General features: G+C 40.4%; 1 protein-coding gene and 2 long non-coding RNA genes across 3 annotated transcripts; 2 read left to right on the top strand and 1 right to left on the bottom strand.

Moving 5' to 3' along the window:
• The first annotated feature begins 267 nt into the window (after nt 1-267).
• Nucleotides 268-1,536, top strand: LOC147178644 (uncharacterized). The gene is made up of 2 exons (XR_015094139.1): nt 268-536; nt 1,227-1,536. It is a non-coding gene; the product is annotated as an uncharacterized LOC147178644 (long non-coding RNA).
• On the bottom strand, nt 1,527-3,076 carry LOC147178643 (uncharacterized). The gene is made up of 2 exons (XR_015094140.1): nt 2,818-3,076; nt 1,527-2,156 (listed from the first exon to the last, which is right to left on the bottom strand). It is a non-coding gene; the product is annotated as an uncharacterized LOC147178643 (long non-coding RNA).
• Nucleotides 3,077-4,750: 1,674 nt separating this feature from the next.
• Nucleotides 4,751-7,105, top strand: sst6.1 (somatostatin family member 6.1). The gene is made up of 2 exons (XM_086069081.1): nt 4,751-4,978; nt 5,869-7,105. The coding sequence occupies exons 1-2, from the start codon at nt 4,871-4,873 to the stop codon at nt 6,100-6,102; spliced, it is 342 nt and encodes a 113-aa protein (XP_085925207.1). The 5' UTR covers nt 4,751-4,870; the 3' UTR covers nt 6,103-7,105.
• The last annotated feature ends 13,643 nt before the right edge of the window (nt 7,106-20,748 follow it).

The following is a 20,748-nucleotide window of genomic DNA, read 5'->3' as shown; positions in this document are numbered from 1 at the left end:
CAAATTTGTACCTGTAAAAGTCATGATTTGTATCTGTACAAAAAAAATGTTGTACCTGTACAAAAACTATAAATTTGTATCTGTAAAAGTTGCGATTTGTACCAGTAGAAATGACAACTTGTAGTCAAAGAAGTCGCCACTAGGAGTCACAAGTGGGTTTTCTGCTGCTGTTCAGTGACATGAGTTTTGCCCCATTTGTCGCGCTACAAATGGAGCAAAACTAATTTGTACTTGTAGAGCGCCGTGATTTGTACTCGTAGAAGAAGAGGGCGGGCTCTGGAGGATTTGGGCGGGCTAAAGCTCAACCTCATTGGTTGAGCGAACGACCGTGGGTTGAACTCAAATGACGCCCATAAGTCCGCAATTCCAAACAGAGTAGCCACACTAGTTTACGCGTCATTTTGGAAGAAGAGGACGTCCCAGGCGTGAAAATTGCAACATGGTTCAATATACGAACACCGTGTGGAACAGCTTAAACATTGGTTGACATGCAGAGCACTCCAAGTGGGCAGAAAGAAAGAAGTTTTAGTATGAAGGTAAGATTTATTGTACGAACATAGCTCGTAATCCGGTGCTAGCTAGCTAGCTCATCTCATGTTGTTGTCACGAAAACTGAACACATTGAAGTCACGATTTGTATTTCAAGATTTGAAGCCTACCAGTGTAAACATACGACCAATAGCTTGTACCTGTAAAAAAAAAAGTGGACAGTACTCAGCTACTTGTATTTGACTAACATTATATTCAAGCATCTGTACTCTTACTATCATAATAAAATGAAAACAAAACGTTTTTACTGCGAGTGGATCTTTAAGCTGCTACAGGTATTTTAACCTCAACCCTTTACCGTCTGTATTTAATCAATTAATTTCAAATATTACAATTTATTGATAAATGTCAGTATTTTTGCAATGTATGCTTTGCAAACAGTTAAAATAAAAGGCTCTTACACTTTTAAACGTACACATTTGCTTTCAACACTGAAGTCAAATAAAAATAATGCAAATGGGAATGTTTATAAACAATGTCTGTGTCTATCAGTATTACCACTATTTCTGATATTAAGATGTGACAAAATCTTTGTTTGTTTTCTGGCTAACAAGATAAAGCTAAACATTTAACTGATTGCGTATAATGTCAGTGGCTGTGTTTTGATGACACAGCTAGGAAGCTATGATTATTTTTTATTGTATGAATATGCTGACCCAATCATTCTATTCGCACAGATGCCAGCATGCAGTCAATCAAAGCTACTTCTTGATCAATCGCTAGACGGTGGCACATGGTGTGACATCAAACCTGCTTCAAAGTGGCTGTGAAGTCCAACAAATGAGAATCCTTGATACACTGGTTACTGTTCTGAGAGAATTTCACTACAAACACCTTTGGGAAAGTGAAGAAATTATGCTTTCTAAATGTCTTCCAATTTTGAGTTTGAAATGTTGCAGGAGTACAATTTAATCCATATTGAGAGTTATTTGAAATAGTCATTTCAAATAACAACATGTATCATTCAATAAACAAGATTGTGCATCATTTGAAATGTTTTATTTGATGTCCAGAAGAGCCGTTTCTGCATCCATCCAAGACGAGAACAGTATTCTTCTCACAAACAGAACAAAAGTTATTGATGGAGCTGTATGAGGAATTCAAGACTCACCAAAAAAGGCAATACTGCTGCTATCACTAAGACGAGGGAAATATGATTGGCAAAAAAAAAAAAAAAAAAAGCAGACAGACTAAATATATAAGTTATAATTGTTTCATGTTAGATGTGTATTTCACATTAATCGTGTTATTAATTATTGATTTAATGTAAAGCACCTCGAATTGACCTACATATTCATTCTTCACTGTTACATCTCAACAGTAGCCAAAAGCGATCATGGCAGCAAGACTAAATAGGTGTTGAGCTGTAAATATATGTTGCCCATTATTGTAGCCACCAGAAAAAAAGACTGACCACTGCCACAGGTGGGGGAGGGGACCACAGCCTGCTACATTCACATCAGCAGAAGATCTGCAAAATAATTTTCCATAATCCAGTTTGATGGAATACCCCCCAGGTGTCATCTCCTGTCTCTTGGCTGCTTTCTGATGGAGTGCGTCATCCTTTTCACTGATGCTTCAGCAGTGTCTCCAGCAGTTGTCTCCACCTTTTGAGGAAGATTTTGAAATTTATGAGATTCTTATTTAATTAAAAATAAATAAACTAACATTTGACCTAGTTACTTTTGTTAAAGTAGCTGCGTGACAGTGACACTGCTCACATCTTAGTGATACAGATAGACTGGCATTTCAAAAGCAGAATAGCCAATATTTAAATAAGAGTAATGTTACATTGGAAAATGTAACTCAAGTAGAAATAAAAAGCGCAGAAAAAATACTTGCACAAATATTTGAGTACTGTGAGTGATGAGTAAACTAAAAGTGTAAGAGCAAAATACTGACATTTATCAATAAATTATAATATTTGAAATAAAATGATTAAATACAGAGGATAAAGGGTTGAGGTTGAAATACCTGGAGCGGCTTAAAGATCCACTCGCAGTAAAAACGTTTTGTTTTCATTTTATTATGATAGTAAGAGTACAGATGCTTGAATATAATGTTAGTCAAATACAAGTAGCTGAGTACTGTCCACTTTTTTTTTTTTACAGGTACAAGCTATTGATCGTATGTTTACACTGGTAGGCTTCAAATCTTGAAATACAAATCGTGACTTCAATGTGTTCAGTTTTCGTGACAACAACATGAGATGAGCTAGCTAGCTAGCTAGCACCGGATTACGAGCTATGTTCGTACAATAAATCTTACCTTCATACTAAAACTTCTTTCTTTCTGCCCACTTGGAGTGCTCTGCATGTCAACCAACGTTTAAGCTGTTCCACACGGTGTTCGTATATTGAACCATGTTGCAATTTTCACGCCTGGGACGTCCTCTTCTTCCAAAATGACGCGTAAACTAGTGTGGCTACTCTGTTTGGAATTGCGGATTTATGGGCGTCATTTGAGTTCAACCCACGGTCGTTCGCTCAACCAATGAGGTTGAGCTTTAGCCCGCCCAAATCCTCCAGAGCCCGCCCTCTTCTTCTACGAGTACAAATCACGGCGCTCTACAAGTACAAATTAGTTTTGCTCCATTTGTAGCGCGACAAATGGGGCAAAACTCATGTCACTGAACAGCAGCAGAAAACCCACTTGTGACTCCTAGTGGCGACTTCTTTGACTACAAGTTGTCATTTCTACAGGTACAAATCGCAACTTTTACAGATACAAATTTATAGTTTTTGTACAGGTACAAATTTTTTTTTGTACAGATACAAATCATGACTTTTACAGGTACAAATTTGTTTTTACAGATACAAATTTGTTTTACACATACACATTTTTTTTTTACAGGTACAAATTTATTTTACAGACACAATTTTTTTTTTACAGGCACACATTTTTTTTACAGATACAAATCACGACTTTTACAGATACAAATTTAGACTTTTTTCTACAGGTACAAATTTTTTGCACAAGTTAGTTTTGCACCAAATTTACCTCCATAGTTTCAGTGTTCTGCGTTTCACTATGCGTCACCGGCATGGCCAGATGTTCAGTACAAAGATACATTATTTCTAGTCAATATTGAGCACATCTGTGGCACACCTGATGATTTGTCACAGCTGTGGCACAGTGGTTACGAATCACGAGCCTTCGTGTTATTACTGTTTAAGACCTGTAGTGCGGTTATAGAATCTTTGCATATTTTTTCCCCCTTAAAACTCACCTATGTGCTGTTTTGGGGCTCCCACTGGTGGCATCTTGGTGCCAGGGAATGATGTTGCGTTAAAGAACTTCTTTAGACAATATTAGTCAATTTCCGCCATCTTGTGGCATCTATTGGCAAATCCAGTAATAGTATAGTTTCTCTCTCTCTCTCCCTTACTCGCCCTCTCTCCCTCTATATTTTTTCGGCCGTCCTCGGTTCACTGTACAGTATTCCTTTCCTTTTGGACTAAAGTAGTCAAGGCAGATGGCGGCCTCACAAAGATAATGTGGCTGCACAATAAATTTTTCTGATAGAAGTTATTCACTTCAATAAAAAGACACTGAATTGCATCCAATTGCTACTGATTGAGCTAAATATTTCAATATGCCAGCTGCTGACTTTGATAGCTGAAGTTCTTTTCAAAGCACAGTCAGCACCCATTAGAGCGCCGTTGTTCATGATAGTACATGAAAATTGGATTGTTAGAGCGATGCGTTAGGTTAAACCTGAGCTCCATCTCCTCGCTGAGGAAAATTGTCTCCGTCGTCTTTTTGAAACGTTTCCTCGGGCCAGATTTTGTCGCGCATTTCCTCAAGTCGGGTCCCGTGTCAGACCATTCGATTGTCATTTCAAGGTGTCACGGAGCCCATCAGCAATGGCGCCCCATCATTGACAACAAGTCAGCCTGTGGCCACTTGGTTATTAATACGTTTGAGTGACCTTTGGATTGGCTGTGTAAAGTAGCCTTTTTAAATTCTCTACCGCCCAAGATTTTTTGTTTTTTATTTTGCTGCTGCAGATGGACCACATGTGTCTACCTTGTCAGAAAGGTTAACTGTTCACTCCTTCCATTTGTTCTGCTTTGACCCTTCCCCACCCCCATAAACTCTCACACACACAAACCCACCCCGTCATACTCCCACCACCTTCTGCGTCACACAACCGTATAAAAAGAGTGAGGGGCACAGAGGCAAAGCAGTACCTCTCCGATTTCCAAATCTTGGTGACCACCGGCTGAGCTACTACCTCTACCGCCACTTCCGCTCCCGCCGCTACATCTCCTGCTCTGGATCTCTGGCTGGTCCCAGCGGCTCTCTCCAAAGTCCCAGCATGCAGATCCTGGTGGTGTTAGTAGCTTTCATGGGGGTTCTGCTCAGTGTTAGAGCAGCCGCCGTGCTTCCTGCCGAAGACAGGAGCCCCATGCAGAGGATGAACAGGGTGAGGATGAAGCGCTTTTTCTTCTTCTTCTGTCATTAACCAATTTTAGTGTGTTAACGTACAGGCTAGTCCGCATACAACGTTCGGCATACCTACAAAATTCTGTCTTATTGAGAGATTTTTTCATTTATTTTTGGCTGTCAGAGAGGTGCTTATGGTTGTTTGTCACTTTTTACAGTCTCAAAAAGTACTTAACGTAGAAAAAAAATGGTATATCGACACCTTCTTAAAAATAATTGCCTAAGTCATTTTTTTTTCAGATTTGTCAGGAATCACAAAAAAAGAACCATTTGCATCATCTGCAGATGATTTAGACAACAAAAAAAACATTAAAAAAAAATGACGCAATTATTTGAAGTGTGATGATATGCAACCTTTTACAGATAATACAAGAGAAACAAATTGAAATGAATCAAAAATAAATAAAACAAAACAATTGAGTCTTACTGGTGTTATATGTATATACGTACATATGTATTTAGGCCCATATAGGTGTATATACCTATATATATTAATTGTATATAAACATGCACATATAATATACATACACTGTAAATAAGTGTGTAACAAATTTGCTACATTATACTGAGAGCTGTTTTTAATCAGAATAAATACGATATTGTTATTAAATAAATAAATAAAAATACTTGTGACGGTGTCAAGACAAACAGAGTAAATGTCTTTGTATAAACAAAATTCTGGAAGCATCTTTTGAATTAAAGCTTATTATATACAGCAGGTGTACCTAATGTAGCGTCCAATATGGATAGACAGATCGATTATAACAATTTCTTGTTCCAATTCCTCTTTGAAATGTTAGAAAGTCAACATTGTCGCATGCAAAAAGTGCAAAAGTAAACTAAATAAACAGTGTTACTGTGCTCCTACAGGGACAGGACCTCAGCAAAGAGCGCAAAGAGCTGATCCTTAAGCTGGTGGCCAGCTTGCTCGAGGGGGCGTTAGACACCAACATGCTCCCAGAGGAGCCGTCGCCCGAGGAGCTGGAGGAGCCGCTGGGGTCGCGCCTGGAGGAGAGGGCCGTCTACAACAGGCTATCACTGCCTCAGCGTGACCGCAAGGCACCCTGTAAAAACTTCTTCTGGAAAACCTTCACCTCGTGCTAACAGAAAAAAACAAAACAAACAAGCAGCGCCCCCCCTGCCAGCCCCTCATGAACTGTAGTGGACGTCAGCTGTGCACATCACTTCCACCTGACACGCAGCATTGATGAACTTCACAGGACACACTGTGTGACTTATCAACACGTGTACTGTATTTATTGTACCTATTTATTTATGTATACCCTATGTATGTATGTATTTATGGATGTGCCATCTTTCTTTTCAGGCTAAAGAATAAATCTTGTAATATTTGGACATGGTCAAATAAACACATCAGTCTTTTCACCTGCTTGGAAAATAGAAGTGTTGGATGGAAAAACGAGTGCCTCAAAGCTTTATTGCTGCTTACAATTGTTATTTTAGGCTTACAAATATACGATGTAAAAAGTTGTAGTCATAAACAAGGGAAGCAATGACATTTAGTACGATTAAAAAACATACAAGACTGTGCCATTATCACCAAATGTGATCAATAATATGCATTAGCAAAATGAATATACTTCAATCAACATGTAACCATATTATAGATGTAAAAGATAATGTTTTAGGATTCAATAAGGAATCTTTAAGTCTGTTTGCATTAGATCATTCATTGATGCAATCCAATTCTGACAGCCGTCGTTAATTATTCACGGCCATGCGCTTTAGTGATTTATCACAGGTCGTTAAGCCCGAGGAAAATAATTCATTTGTCAGTTTGCGGAATGTCGTCACGTTTGTAATCCTGCTGTCAAGAAATATCAGACAGAAAGTTTCTGCCCCATCGCCTTGCTATTATTACATTATATAGTTCTCCATCAGACAAACTCTCCTATGAGCTCAATTAACTGTAATGTGAATGTTCATGATTTGCAAGCAAAACATCTCATTGGTGATTTATTACCGAATATGTTGTGTTTATTAGTGGCCAATCCTGTTACCCGCTATACAAATAACATTTCATAAACTCACAAGCACTTGAAGTACAATCATTCTGCAGAATAAAACCATCTGGTATCTATTTTTATTTTTTGTATAATAGTTATTCTGTACAAAGAATGAGCCGATCCTTTGCCTTCTTTAGATTATAAATGTAACTATATATTAAACCTAAGTTTATTACTGTTGTTGGAGTTTACAATAGTACAGTTGAAAAAATAACCACCTTTTCATTCATTTTCAACTGCTTATCCCGTTGAAGGTAGTGACAAGGGTTCACCCTGGACTGGACTGGTTGCCAATCAATCAACACAAACAATGAATCACACTCACTTACCAAGACATGCTAACTCCACTGCACCATCTGAGCAAAAATATTTGAACCCAGAATCTCTTTACTGTGCAGACACACGAAACATGCTCCACCATGACAACTTTCTGAATAAATTCTTCTTTTTTTTTTTAAATATGCTACCAAGGAGGAAAGGCAAGTTTCCCCTACATTACTGGATCACTTTGTGACTGCCCAGAACAGTATGAATAAGAGATAATGACTCAGAAATGCGTTTGTTTCACAGGTGCAAAGGTTGAGTTAATATTGTTCACAGCACTGACTGAATCATGACTGGAACATTAAAAGGTTGTAGTGATCTAATTCTTCTGTTAGTGTAGCGTGGGCTTGCAAGAAAAGCGCTTTAATGACCCATCTTGCGAAATCTAAGGAGACAGTCACAAGATGTTAAGTGCTCAAAGACACGTAATTACATCCTCTGGCTGTTGCCTGGATCGCGACACCCGTGAGGTTATTTTTCTTTCATACTGGCAAGCGTCAAATCACATCAAACTGAATTGATCGCTAACACGTGGGAGTCGGGAACCTGAATCAAAGCGGTAAAAATGTTGCAAAAGTAGACTTTCCTTCAGAAATGGATTCGAGGAGATGTTATTGACTGCACACATTCTGCACGGGTTACAACAGTGTGGCTTTGTGGCAAAAGAATGTGAGCGCTGGTCTGGCCACTTTGTGTGTGGCACATTATGAATCACAAAATATGACAACTGAAAAGTTGTACATAACAAGAATAGGAAAGAATCCCATCAACAAAGCTTCAAACTTGTGTCCTCATCTTTCAAATATGTATTGAGTGTTGTTTGAAAAGGAAAGCTAATGTAACACAGTGGTAACCATGGCTTGTCCCAGTGTTTCTGGATCATGTTATCAGTTTGAACATTCAATATATTGTCTTTGTAGTTTATTCAATTCAATGTATGTTGGACGGGATCTGCAAATCATTGAATTGTGTTTTTAGTTACATTTTACAGCGTCACAGCTTCATTGAGTAAGTTTACATGCAGGCAATATTCGGGTTATGGTCGGAATTTGGGTTTCTGGAACAATCGGAATAACACGTTGACGCCTTTGACTTCCCCCCCGTATACATTTGGAATAACTCGATTAGGGGGCGAAGCACGGATGACATGGCAGAAATTAGACGTAATTTCCGCTTCTAACATAAAACAGTCAATAAAATTATATTATATTCATGTCACTCACCACGCTAAATAAAGTAGTCGGTTTCCTACTCACTCCAGAAGTGTAGTTCTTGTCGGTTCACGCCAGAAGCATGGACTTACTCGTTTGGATAAAGCAAAACTATGTGTGTGTCATCTAATGTTCCTACATGGACGTGTATTGTTGAACACTGCAAGCTGGAGATAAACATTGTTTAAGCATTATCAGTGATGTCGCGTCTGTCTCAGATAAATAGTTAACGTGTCCCAAGTGTCATAGAGGCACAATATAACGTGAAAACGCCGCGGAGAAGTCAATGTATTCAAGCGAATGGGACGGCACTGCACATACAAGTCGCTACTACAAAGACCAAGATTCCTTGCGAATACAAAAAAGCAAAGAAAAAGGAAAGGAGACGAAGAAGTGGTTGTGAGCATGCGCACAACTAAAAACAATGCCCCGATCGTTCGAGTTATTCCGATTCCGGTATTCCGGTAATGAAAGTTTTTTTTTTTTTTTTTTTTAAACCCGAATGAGAACATATTCGGGTTATTGCGTGTGTTTACATGGCCTTTCAAAACCCGAATATTGCCAATTTTGGGGTTCTAAAAAGGGTTAACGTAGTCATTGAAATGGTGTACCGCACGATACATGTCACCACACTTAATTAATATTCATGAGTCTAGCGAGGGGGTCAAACTCGGCGGGCAGACATGCTAGATACATATAAACAGTCTACGAGCAAGATGTCTACTGAGCTAAACCTAATTCTGTTCAAGGATGATGTCCCTGATGCCAAATTCACTGGTATATACGTTGAGGAACATACTAATGTTCAATTGAAGAGATGGTTTGAATGTAGAGGGCTGAAAAAGAGCCGACCTGATCCAGAGATAAAGTTTTTTATTCTTCTCAATACATCGTCCTACGCAACTGACACTGACATTCTCCCGTTTCAACAAGCACCATATGCCCTGTCTGTCATATCTGGTTGTCTTACGTCTTTGATAGTTGTTGGGGGTACATTTTCATTGCTTTTTGTGTGTGTGTAGCAATCGCAATTCTACAACACTCGCTATACTTCAATTATTTCAATTATTTTATCCTTCCCGCTTATAAGGCGGTTTGCTTAATTCAGAAAAGGTCCTACAGATACATTATCATACATGTCACAGCATGCCACCATTTATATGAAAGGCAAAAAAAATAATAATCCGGCGGTAAGCAAGACATGTCCGAACAACAGTGGAAAAGCCATTTTATCATTTTTCCTCGTCATTCATTATTGTAGTCCGGCAGTCGGAGTAGTGTCAAACAAACAAAAATAAAGGAAATCGCCTACCTCTTCGGGCGGTAGCCGGCAAGGAATCAGGATTGTCATCCGTAGGAACATGCATGGCCCCCAACAAAATGTTTAACACATATGAAGGTGAAAGGCTCACTTTGCTGGCGTTAAACCGCTCTTTTGGACGTCCGCACAAGTTAATCCCTGTTCACATTTATCCCTCTGAATTTTTGGCTTCAGGAAACGAATAAAAATAAACGTCCTTCACATGTGGACGGTCGTAGTGTTGGAGTTGTTTCTGCAAGTTCCATAACAGCAGTTTTTACTCGGCATGTTTTTTCCCCCGGAGATAAACAAGAACAAAACAAGCAATACTAGAATGGCTCGTCTGCGAGCACGTTTTTATGTTGACCCCTTTCCGGTTCACGCTGCTGAAGTCACGTGGCCTTGCTAAAAATAGCTTTCGTGCGGTACCCCATTGGGCTTTGTACATGCTACTTTCAGTTTGCAACCATTTTGTTAGTGGAAGCACATCACCCAGCAATGATTGATAAGAAGTGAATTTAATTCAATTGAATATGGTTTTAGATCCTTTCTATTAAACAGGTGATGAATATTTGGGTTGAATTGTTAGAAATAAAATAATAATTTCTATTGCATTTTGTGGTGCGGACGGTAGTTGTTGTATTTTTAATTGGTAATGGGATTAAGAGGGGTCCCTGGACCCAAAAAGCGGACCTCCACCAATGCTTGTCAACACCAAGTTGGACACCTTTATTGATACTCACCCCTATATATGCCTTTTCATATGGTAAAAAAAAAAGGGCAAAAATAGAATTTATGGAAAACAGAAGCCTCTTGGCGAAGGTACTTAAAAACATACAAAATGTCAGAGCGGTGAAATAGCAACCCAAGATTTAAGATTCTAAACACGATACAATTTGAGGTGCTGGTCATTCAACGGAGCGCAAATGATCGTGCACAGGAGCAACATCAAAGCGGATGCCTGCAAGCCAAGCATTTTGTTTGCCTTCCTTTTGATCTGAAGGAAGCAGAAAGGACTGGGCAGCTTGAATAGTGTCATTGCCGATCCTAACAGGAGGAATAAATAAATAAAATACAAGTTCAAAGAGAGCAAAACCATAACAGCAAAAACTTTTATAATATTGACTTTGTAAGACAACATATTAAACCATTGTTTTGGAGTGTGAATTGTTTGAAACGGATGCTGAAATATGTGTCTGCCAATTGGACTACAGGAATTGGCAATCGTAGAACAGACCAAAAAGACAGACCAAAAAAAACAGGTGATGCTTTTAGACTAGGACATTTCTTATAGCTGACTGTTGCTTTGGTGGCTGCCACCTCAAATAAATTATATTTTATTATCACCTCAAATAGGTGGCACATTGACAGGCTATAGCACGCCCTCACTATGTGGAGATTGGGGGTTTGAATCTGGGCTCCGACCTTATTGTGGAGAGTTCATCTTGGCATTTTTTCAGGTATTCCAGGTTCCTTATACATTCCAACATGAATGTTCAGTTCATGAAAACTCCAAATTGTCTTTATGTGTGAATGTGACTGCAAATGGTTGGTTTGTCTGCATGTGCCCTGCGATCAGTGGGTGTCCTGAATAATTTGGGATCGGCTCCAGTATATTCGCAGTCCCAATGAGAATAAGCGGCATAGAAAATTGATGGATGAATTATCGGGCATCCAACATTGAACCATTTGATATCTGTGCATTATGCTACATTTAGGAGATGATGATGATGATGATGAGTTAACATCACAGCTAATGTTGCTGCTAATTTAACCTCAACACAAGTCTTTCTTTTTATCCATAATCCATTCATAATCCAAGCAATGTCAGTAATGTTTGTTATTTGTTTCAAACCAGAAGGGAAAACTGATTAATCCCAGAAGAAACCTTTTATATTTTTAACTTTCTATAACACTATCCCTCCCCACTACACATTTTTTATTTTAGTTTTTTGCAAAAGAGACTTATAAGTACTTTGTTTGTTTCTTTTTATTGGACGAGCCATTTGTCTTTGATGAGGTTTAAAAGTCATTATTAGAAACAAGCATCACATGCTAAGCACATTAATTGCTTTCAAATCCACTTCAGGGATTTTTTAAAATTGACTTTCCTTCCTTTATTCTCAGAACTTGTAGGGCGTACACTACAGTAGCCTATCTGTAATGACTAAGTACATCTTACATGCATGCTACCTAAAATTATTTTTGGTTTGAAAATGTAGCTGGAAGTCATGTTAAGGTTACATGGATTTTATTATTCTGGCAACAGGCTGCCATGCCGATAGCGGTGTTATCCATCTCTGTCAGTCAGGCTCACTTAGTTAATTTGTGATATTTTGGATGGCTTGTGTGCACTGCACTGCAGCATTGTGCAGTACAAGACATAAATAGAACATATTTTTGATTACTATGAGGAAGGGCCATTTCAAGTGCAAGTAAAGGGTGTGTATTTTTATATAATAGTTTAGAGCTTTTCTACCTCCATTTAGCAGATACCATTTCACGGTCATATCATCAAGAATAGCTCGGACTGAAAGCTCTCTACATTCTCTCACACCATGCTGAAGTATCGTTGATGTATTTGGCTATGACAGTTCTCTTCTTGTTTGGCCTCAGCAATGGGAATGGAGAGCTTGTTTTTTCCCAGCAGAGCCAAATGACGGCTGATGGCTTATTCAAGTGTGCAATGCCCTCGCTAAGATAAGCGGATCATTACAGGGCCCTGAGTGCTCTTTCACTGCTAAAGCTTGGGCCCCAGAAAATGAGCTGCCTCTCACATTAGAAATTGGGATCTTAAATGCTAGGCACGAATGGTGACCCTGGTCAAATTTGGACGCCAATATGCAGGGCTGTGGACTTAAGCATGCGGGCTAAAACACAGGTTGCAATATTGTTATTAATAATGACATTTTAAAAAGTACAATGTGTTCCTAGCTAAAATGTTGTACGTGAATGTTCTCTTGTTGCTATAACAGTAATATTGACCAGGAATAGCCGATAAATGGATTTCTTTAAACCTAAATTAAGTCAGAAATTAATTAAGATAAGCATTAAACGACGATAACACTTAGTTCTGTTCATGAATCTAATTAAATGACATATTTGAATCGAGAACCTTACATTGGTGTATGTTAGTCTACTCTAAACAGATGTGTTTAAGCAGTCAGGCATGTTTCACCACTATTAAAAACAACCATAATGTTCAACACAAAAAAAATACATACTGTACTACATATACAGTAGCATTTGAATAAACTCTACATATGAAATAAAATGTAAACATCATCACAAGATGTTAGTCATTTGAGTGAGTGTGTGTTGCAATGTCTTTAGTATTACATGTGTACTATTTAAGCAAATGTAATACCTGTAGTTGTATTTGCAGCGTGTACAATTATGAAGTTAAGCCTTTTTAGTGCACTCATTTCAAGACTTGGGCGTTCAAATTTAAACCACAAAGAAAAAGGTTGAGTGGGAATTGTGATTGTAAAAACATATTTTTCAGCGCAATACAATTATTATTTTTATATTACCCGAGAGTCCTGACCCTAGTGGTGATGAGCAGTACAATGATATCAAGATTGTAACAATGTACTCATCAACATGCTTTTGAAAATAGTTTCTTGTTGCTTTAAAAATGACATGAGTCAATAGCGATAACCAGCAGCAACACCTTATGCACTATGCAAAAACCAAGTGTTTAAAACACAAAATTAAACTTGATCGATTGTTTTACTACTCTTACTTGTTTTTCTTGTACTACATGAATTGAAACACAACATCTTGCGGGTATCATAGGAGTTATTTGTGTTACTGCTATCGATCTGATTGGGTTGTAGCCATCTCAATAAAGTGCTTGAACAAACCACAGTTCATTCCGTTTTTTTTAGATTGTCTTGTTTTGTTCCTGACCGGGAGCTACTCATGTTAGCAGAGTCATTAAAGGGATAAGAGTGCATAAGAGTGTAGAGAGGGAGGAAAGAGCCACGAGATGCCATCAAATCTACTTTTGAGGCAATACAAAGTCCTGTGCAATGTGTACAATACGGCTGGCTGTCTAATCACACTTCTGTGATTGGTTACCAGTACCAGAACAGTCCTTGTCTGTTGTAGCCTTTGCACCTATAATAGATTTGTTGCCACAGTAGCAGATAAGGGTTTCCACAATGGCCTGCTTAAGACTATTTTCAGGACAATTGGGCTCTTGTGGCATGGCAATACACCTGATTGCAGTTGCTGTAACAACACAAAATACTATTATGTCAAATGCTCAGGCCGCGACACAGACATGAGTTCAAGCATGTTTTCACACACATACACACCCACACCCACACATAAACACAATGGTGACCACAGGGATCCTAAATGTCAGTGCAGCATAGGCGACAGTGAATTCATGGCATGGGAACTCTTCACTACCGTCAACACCATTGCTTATATTGGAAATCCATATTTCATGTTAATACCATTTTTCTTCAGCCTAACAGACCAGAAAATGTCCCATCAATTATACTCCATATAAACCGTCTCCTATACCCCCACCATGTTATTGAGTCATGGTCTGTCACCATTGTTAGAACATTTTATAGCAATGTGAGTCAGTCTCTCGCAGGTTTGTAGAATATTTGTCCATTGTGTTCTTTGCCATTTAAAAGTCCTGTGTTGACCCTGAATTGTAAGTGGTTTGAGGCATAATGGTGGCAAAGCAACACAACGGAAGGAATCAGTGACAAGCGCCGCACCTGTGTGCCATTTCTCATCATTGCTTCCTGGCACCAATGTCACGGTGCGCAGCTTTCGGCCCTTATGGTCACCCGGCTGAATTGCTCAACCTGAGGCTGGATTTGAATTAGCGAGGAAATTACCGTATTTGTTATGTGTGGCAAAAGGCAACCATGGCGGACCAAATTGAAAGAGTAATGGGCCTGACTCCAAGAATGAAATCCAGCACAGAAAGCCTCAACATTAATTCATCTGGGATCGTTTTTGATCAATAGCACCAGGGGAGGTTCTGAAACATTGTGGGCTATGCATCATAAAGTCTAACTCATTGTGGCTTTTAGAACAGTAACTTATGTTTCTATGCTTCATGAATTACTACAGCTAAACAGTAGCAACTATTGTTTAGATCAAAGTTAATTTTTTGAAATCTTTCTGTTAACTCATTCACTCCCAGCCATTTTCACTGAAGCAACCCCTTTCGCTCCTGGCTGTTTTACTGGATTTGGACGGATTTTGCAAAGCCCACAAAATATTGTGTTCTATTGCTATAAAAACATGGAACCTACCAAAAGAAAGATTAAAGTCTCTCCTTTCATCAGAAAAGTATATTTTTATCTGTTTCCGTTTTGCAGCAATTAGCATTAGAATATAGCTAAGCTTCATCATTGTTCACAAACCTGTTTAAAAGAGCTTGTTGCAACATGACCCTGGTTGATCTCTTATACTCTGCTGCCACCTGCTGGCCGTTTGTAATAACTACAATTGCTTTAAGCGACCTCTTCAGGTCAGTGGCTGCATTAAAGTCTTCTGTATGCTGTAGCATAAAAACGTTTTGGGGAGCATGGCAATATTTAAAATAGAACTTTTTAATACATTTTTGGGAGCAAATGAGTTAAGAGGTACAGTATTTAGACCATGGGTGGGCAAACTCGGTCCTCGAAGGCAGGAGTCCTGCAGGTTTTGGAGGTTTTCCCCTCTTCCAACAGGTGGTTTGGGTGTGGGATTTTGTTAAGTACCACTAAAAGCTCTCTTTAAATTATCTTTCACAAAAGCCCCACCCCCCTTAAGTTGATTCTTCCGGGTCAAACATCTTTCTGGACACTTATGTAAATGAACCGTCAGTCTGCCCCAGTGCAGCTGTGGCTACATGCGTAATTTACCACCAGCAGAGTGTGAATGTGTGAGTACGTGAATAGTGTATCCAATGTCTCAAAAACTTTAGCACTTTTAAGCTTTTGTAGGGGTTGGATTTAGCTTATTATGGGCGTGTTTGTTGTTTACGCCTGTGGTTGGAGTTTGCCATGTGTTCCTGATTTCTCCGCTTGTCTCGTTATGTCTGATCACGTCCACCTGTGTGTTTTGTCCCTCTGACCAATCGGTGCCCTCAGCTTATTGTGTTCCCCAGGTGTGTTTTATTAGTGTTGGTGTATTTAGTCTGTTGTGTTTATCCAGTCTGTGTCGGTCCATTGTCATTGCTGCGTTTTGTTGTTTCCCCCATGTCTTGCCATTTGAGTTCCCTTGCATTTGAGACCTTGTTTTTTTGTTTTGTTTTTATTCCTGTTGGCACCTTGTGCACCACCGTGTTTTTGTTTGATTAATAAAACCTAATAAAGCCTCCTAGCTCTGCCTCCCCACACTTGGATCCACAAGTACAGCCTACCGTGACATCAAAGCGCTTTATATTTTGACTATGCATTCACCGACTGATGACGCAGCATCAGCAGCAACTGGGGGGTTCAGTTTCTTGCTCAAGGATACTTTGATGTGGTCACAATGGCCTGAGATCGAACCCACAACCTCAGGGTTGTGAGATGACCACTATACCACTGAGCCTCACCGCCCTCCACCTTGTTAGACACTGTAGACACAACTTACAAAGATATCCTCAACCACTAAAACATTTTGCACTGCGGTGCACTTGTGTTGCATGATAAGCAACTCAAGTAACAAAACTCAGCAACTCAACATTGACCATACTTGTGGCTTATGATGTGAGGAAACCAATATAAGACAGTTCGGGGAGTTTCCCTGTGGATAGAGTAAGAGTAAGAAGAGGTCAAGAAGAGGAGATATTAGACAAAGAATTATTGTTTCAGATAAAATACAGGCAACTGAGCAACTGAATATGTACTCGTCCACGAGTTGACAATGAGGGAAGCAAGACTTTGAGTGCAGTATAAATAAAGTAGATCCACTGTCGGCCAAATATTTCGGGAGGAGAACACGAGGTACGTACATCTTTACAATATGCCTCAATACATTCATGTAAAAAGTTTCAATCCATCAATTTTCCAATATACTTTGAAGCCTCGCACTGTGTGTAGCTATACATTATTGTTGTCACTGCATGTTCTGTTTTTGTAGAATTGCAAGACTTCCATCTACAATATGTTCTTTCCACCATCCACATCAAAATACCCTCATTTTTGACATGATCCATCCGAACAATGCAATCCAACTGCATATTAGGTACATCTCTTCATCAACAGAAAGCTGATGAAGAAACTATACAGTGCCCTTTGAACGCAACTCAGAGAGCGTCAAGGAGCAAAGAGTCCAGTTTATACAGGTAGGTTGAAGTATTTCTTTCCCACTTACTGTAGCTAGAGTATGTATTTTTCCATATAGACAGTTTTTCAACTGGATTCCTTCGAACGACCACATGACTATAGTATAGTTGTATTGATGAAGCTTGGTTCTATCTGGCCAGTGCGATGACAGTAGGTGGGTTTCCATCCACCTATTTTCATTGGAATTTTCAAGAATCAAGAAAGAAAAAAAGAAGAAGAAGAAACTGAATGGAAACGCCAGAAATTCGAAAAAAGGGCCAAAATTCGCACACAAAAAATTACGCTTGGAGGGGGTGGTTTTTGAAGCGTATCGAAAAAAGGAAAATGCGCATTTTGGCGCTGGAAACAGGTTTTGCGAATAAGCGACTACAAGACCGGATATACGTTGCACGTTTTAACCGATACTACACACACGCACGTTTGTAGTCACAATAAATGGCGGATGATAAAGTAAGATATGTTTGGGGAGACAAAGAAACACGATTCTTTTTATAATTAATTAAAGAAAAAACCATTAATGCAATTTTAGATGACAACAAGACAAACTACTTCCGTTCAGTCCGTCAAAACCGCCCTATCTATTTTTTTAATGCACCACATACACTCAGCAACATGCTTGGGTGGCGGGTGGATCGGAGCGTGGGAATATCATTTCCATCGGCTCCGGTTCACCTGCTCCTAATTTTAATGCACCACACACACACACTTGTATATACACTGGGTGGGGTCACATTCACGGTTTAGGGGTAGAGTTCGCCAGTCCGCGAGCTGGCGGACTCAGTAACAGGGGTTAATTTTCACAAAGAACGCTGGGGTGACGACCGGGGCCTTCCCCCGCTGGGCCTGGGGTTCGGGGGTGTCGGCCGCCCTCCGGTGCCCCCATCTCCCCCTTCTGCCCCCGGTGTTCCGTCCTTCCACACGGCGGGGGGTGGGGTGGGCGCGGCTGCCCTCTCCGCTTCGCTGTCCGGCCCCTCTTCGGCGCCGGAGCCTGGGTGCGGGTGGTCCCCGGGGGCTGGGGGTCGGGGGTGGGGGGGCTGCCGGTTGGTCGGGGGGGGCGGCTTTGTTGGGGGGGGGCGGTGGTGGGGGTTGCGGGGTGGGGGGGTGCTGGGGGTGGGGGGTGTCTGGGGGATTGGGGGCGTGGGGGCGGCTGGGGCTGGGTTGGGGTGGATGGCGGGGGTGGGTGGGGGGCGGGGGGTCGTGGGTTGGGGGCCGGTGGGGTGCCTGGTGGGCCTGCAGTGCCCCGTCCCGCTGCGTTGGGCCGGGGGCGCGGGCCGTGTTGGGGCGGGGGGCGCTCCTGCTCCTGGGTTTGCTCTCCGGCCGGTGGCCCTGGCGGGGCCCGGGGGTCGTCCTTTGGCGCTGCCGCGGCCTGGGGGGCCCTGAGGTGTTGCGCTTGCTCTGTTCCGGCGGGGGTCGTCGGCTCCCCTCTTTGGTGGAGATTTTCATGCATGCCAGATCCACCACACCAGCATCTACCGAAACTCAGACACAATCTGTTTCCTCCTCAGGTTATTGAATCGGTGGAGGCTGGTGTCTGCGGATCTCACGCGGCTTCGTCTGTCCTTCCTTCCTTTTCTCGGTCTCTCCTTTGGTCTCTTGAGGCCTCCCTGATTTTATGTTTTTTGGATTTGTTGGGGTCTGGATGTTTCTTGGGCTGGGGAGGAGTTCTGGTGGGGGGTGTCTGGTCGGTGCTGGATTTCGCCTTCCTTGGTTTTCTTCGGTCCCCTCGGGTCTCCTGGTGTTGGGTTTAGGTGAACGGTATGAGATTTTTTCTAATAGGTTTTCTGGTGAGCTAACAAATACACGCACGCACGCACATACACATACTCACCCACACACACACACAAAAAAAAAAATATATATATATGTATATATATGTATATGTATATATATGTATATATATATATATGTGTATATGTATATATATATGTATATATATATATATATGTATATATATATATATTTATTTAAAAAAAAAAAAAAAAAAAAGAGCAATGATGATGATATTTCCGAATGAACAATACTGAGCTCTTAAGAAAAAAAAAAGAAAAAAGAAAAAAAAAAGAAAAAAAAAAAAACAACATTCCCACCTAGAACTCCCCATTGTCCCAAAGTTCCGTCACTACAACGTCATCTTGCGGCGCATATTCGCAAAAGAAGAGCAGATGGAAACGGGCATAAGTCGCATTTTCACTAAATTCGCATACAATTTTTGAAACATTTGGATGGAAACCTGACTAATGTTACATTATGTACTGCCATCAGCAATCATTTCAAGCTGTTGGGCCCTATTCTCGTGCGCATTGGGTGGAGTTTCTTTCATTTTCATTTGGCATTTTACAAGACTAGTGCAGATAAAAGATGGCATTTGCGCTGTTGTGGGAGAGACCATAGCCAGGTCAGAGCATGTTTCAATAGTAAGCAAGAATTCCTGAATGCTTATCTTCCAACATACTCCCCAAAGAGAAGAAAATTATATAGACACTGTATGTGTATGTGTGTATATATATATATATATATATATATATTATTTAGGTTATAAATGTTGGTAAGTGCTTCAGGAGGAGATCTTGCTGGCCCTGACATTACTTCAGTCAATCAAACCTGCTGTTACTCAAAAAGAGTACACAATTTTAACACTGCTTTCATTTGCAGTAGGCAATGTGCTTTGTAAAAGCACCACTTTTTTACCACTTCCGGACAAGCAAATTACAGTGGACCAAGTCTACATTTCCTCAGTGCTCGGCTCAGGCGACACAGCCCCGCTTACTCAAGTCCATAATTACAATTTACAACATGTGAGCGAGCGCCTGAAGGGACCGTGATTGCAGCCCATGAAAAGTAAAACAACCCTGGTAGGTGGCGGTTGAGCAAAGTGCTGAAGATGGCAAAGGAAATACTGTACTCTCGTTAAGTAACTGATAAGTTGAGGACAATGATTTATTTTGTGTCCAAGATGTTCAAACAGATACCACATCACGGCAAGATTGACGCCAGCAGAAGGAAATGAACAACATGCATAATAAAGCAGAAAGCTTTCAAAAACCAGACTTTGTTATATTCCAAGGTGGTGGTCTCATCTTTTGTGCACTCTGCAGACGTAAACCGTTGCTGCTCTTTCATCTTTTCAATTGGTTGCTGCCTATTTAATGACTGGCTGACTTCCTCGAAGGAAGCACTTTGTTTAAGGCACCGTAGCGCGAGCACATGCGGGAGCACAGCACACAGACAGCCGTCATCCTCCATGCGTCCCTACAAGTTTGGACTTCATGCTCGTGTGCGTGCGACCTGTTTCAATTATTAATGCTACATGCACAAGCACATGCAGCACCAATGTACTGTAAATGGGCCTCACTTGTGACGCATGTGTAAACTAGCCATAGTGCTTTGCAAGTTTATTAGAGCACTTGCCTTGAAGACATTATCCAGCACCCTGGTGCTTTAATGGAGACTTTCAATTTCACTGTGGAATCTATTCATCAAGGTTTGCTTTTTAAATATACTTTTTATATTTGTATAGCGTATACGGGTAGTCATTTAGCATTATTGTGGGTGTAGTTTTCACTGAGAATCTACACAGCAGAAGATTTTTGAGAATT

The sequence above is a fragment of the Leptonotus elevatus genome, chromosome 2, assembly GCF_054856555.1.
Source record: "Leptonotus elevatus isolate MCC_2025b chromosome 2, RoL_Lele_1.0, whole genome shotgun sequence".
Lineage (NCBI taxonomy): Eukaryota > Metazoa > Chordata > Actinopteri > Syngnathiformes > Syngnathidae > Leptonotus > Leptonotus elevatus.
Note: the sequence above shows the minus strand (reverse complement) of the source record. Positions and strands in the feature narration are given on the sequence as shown.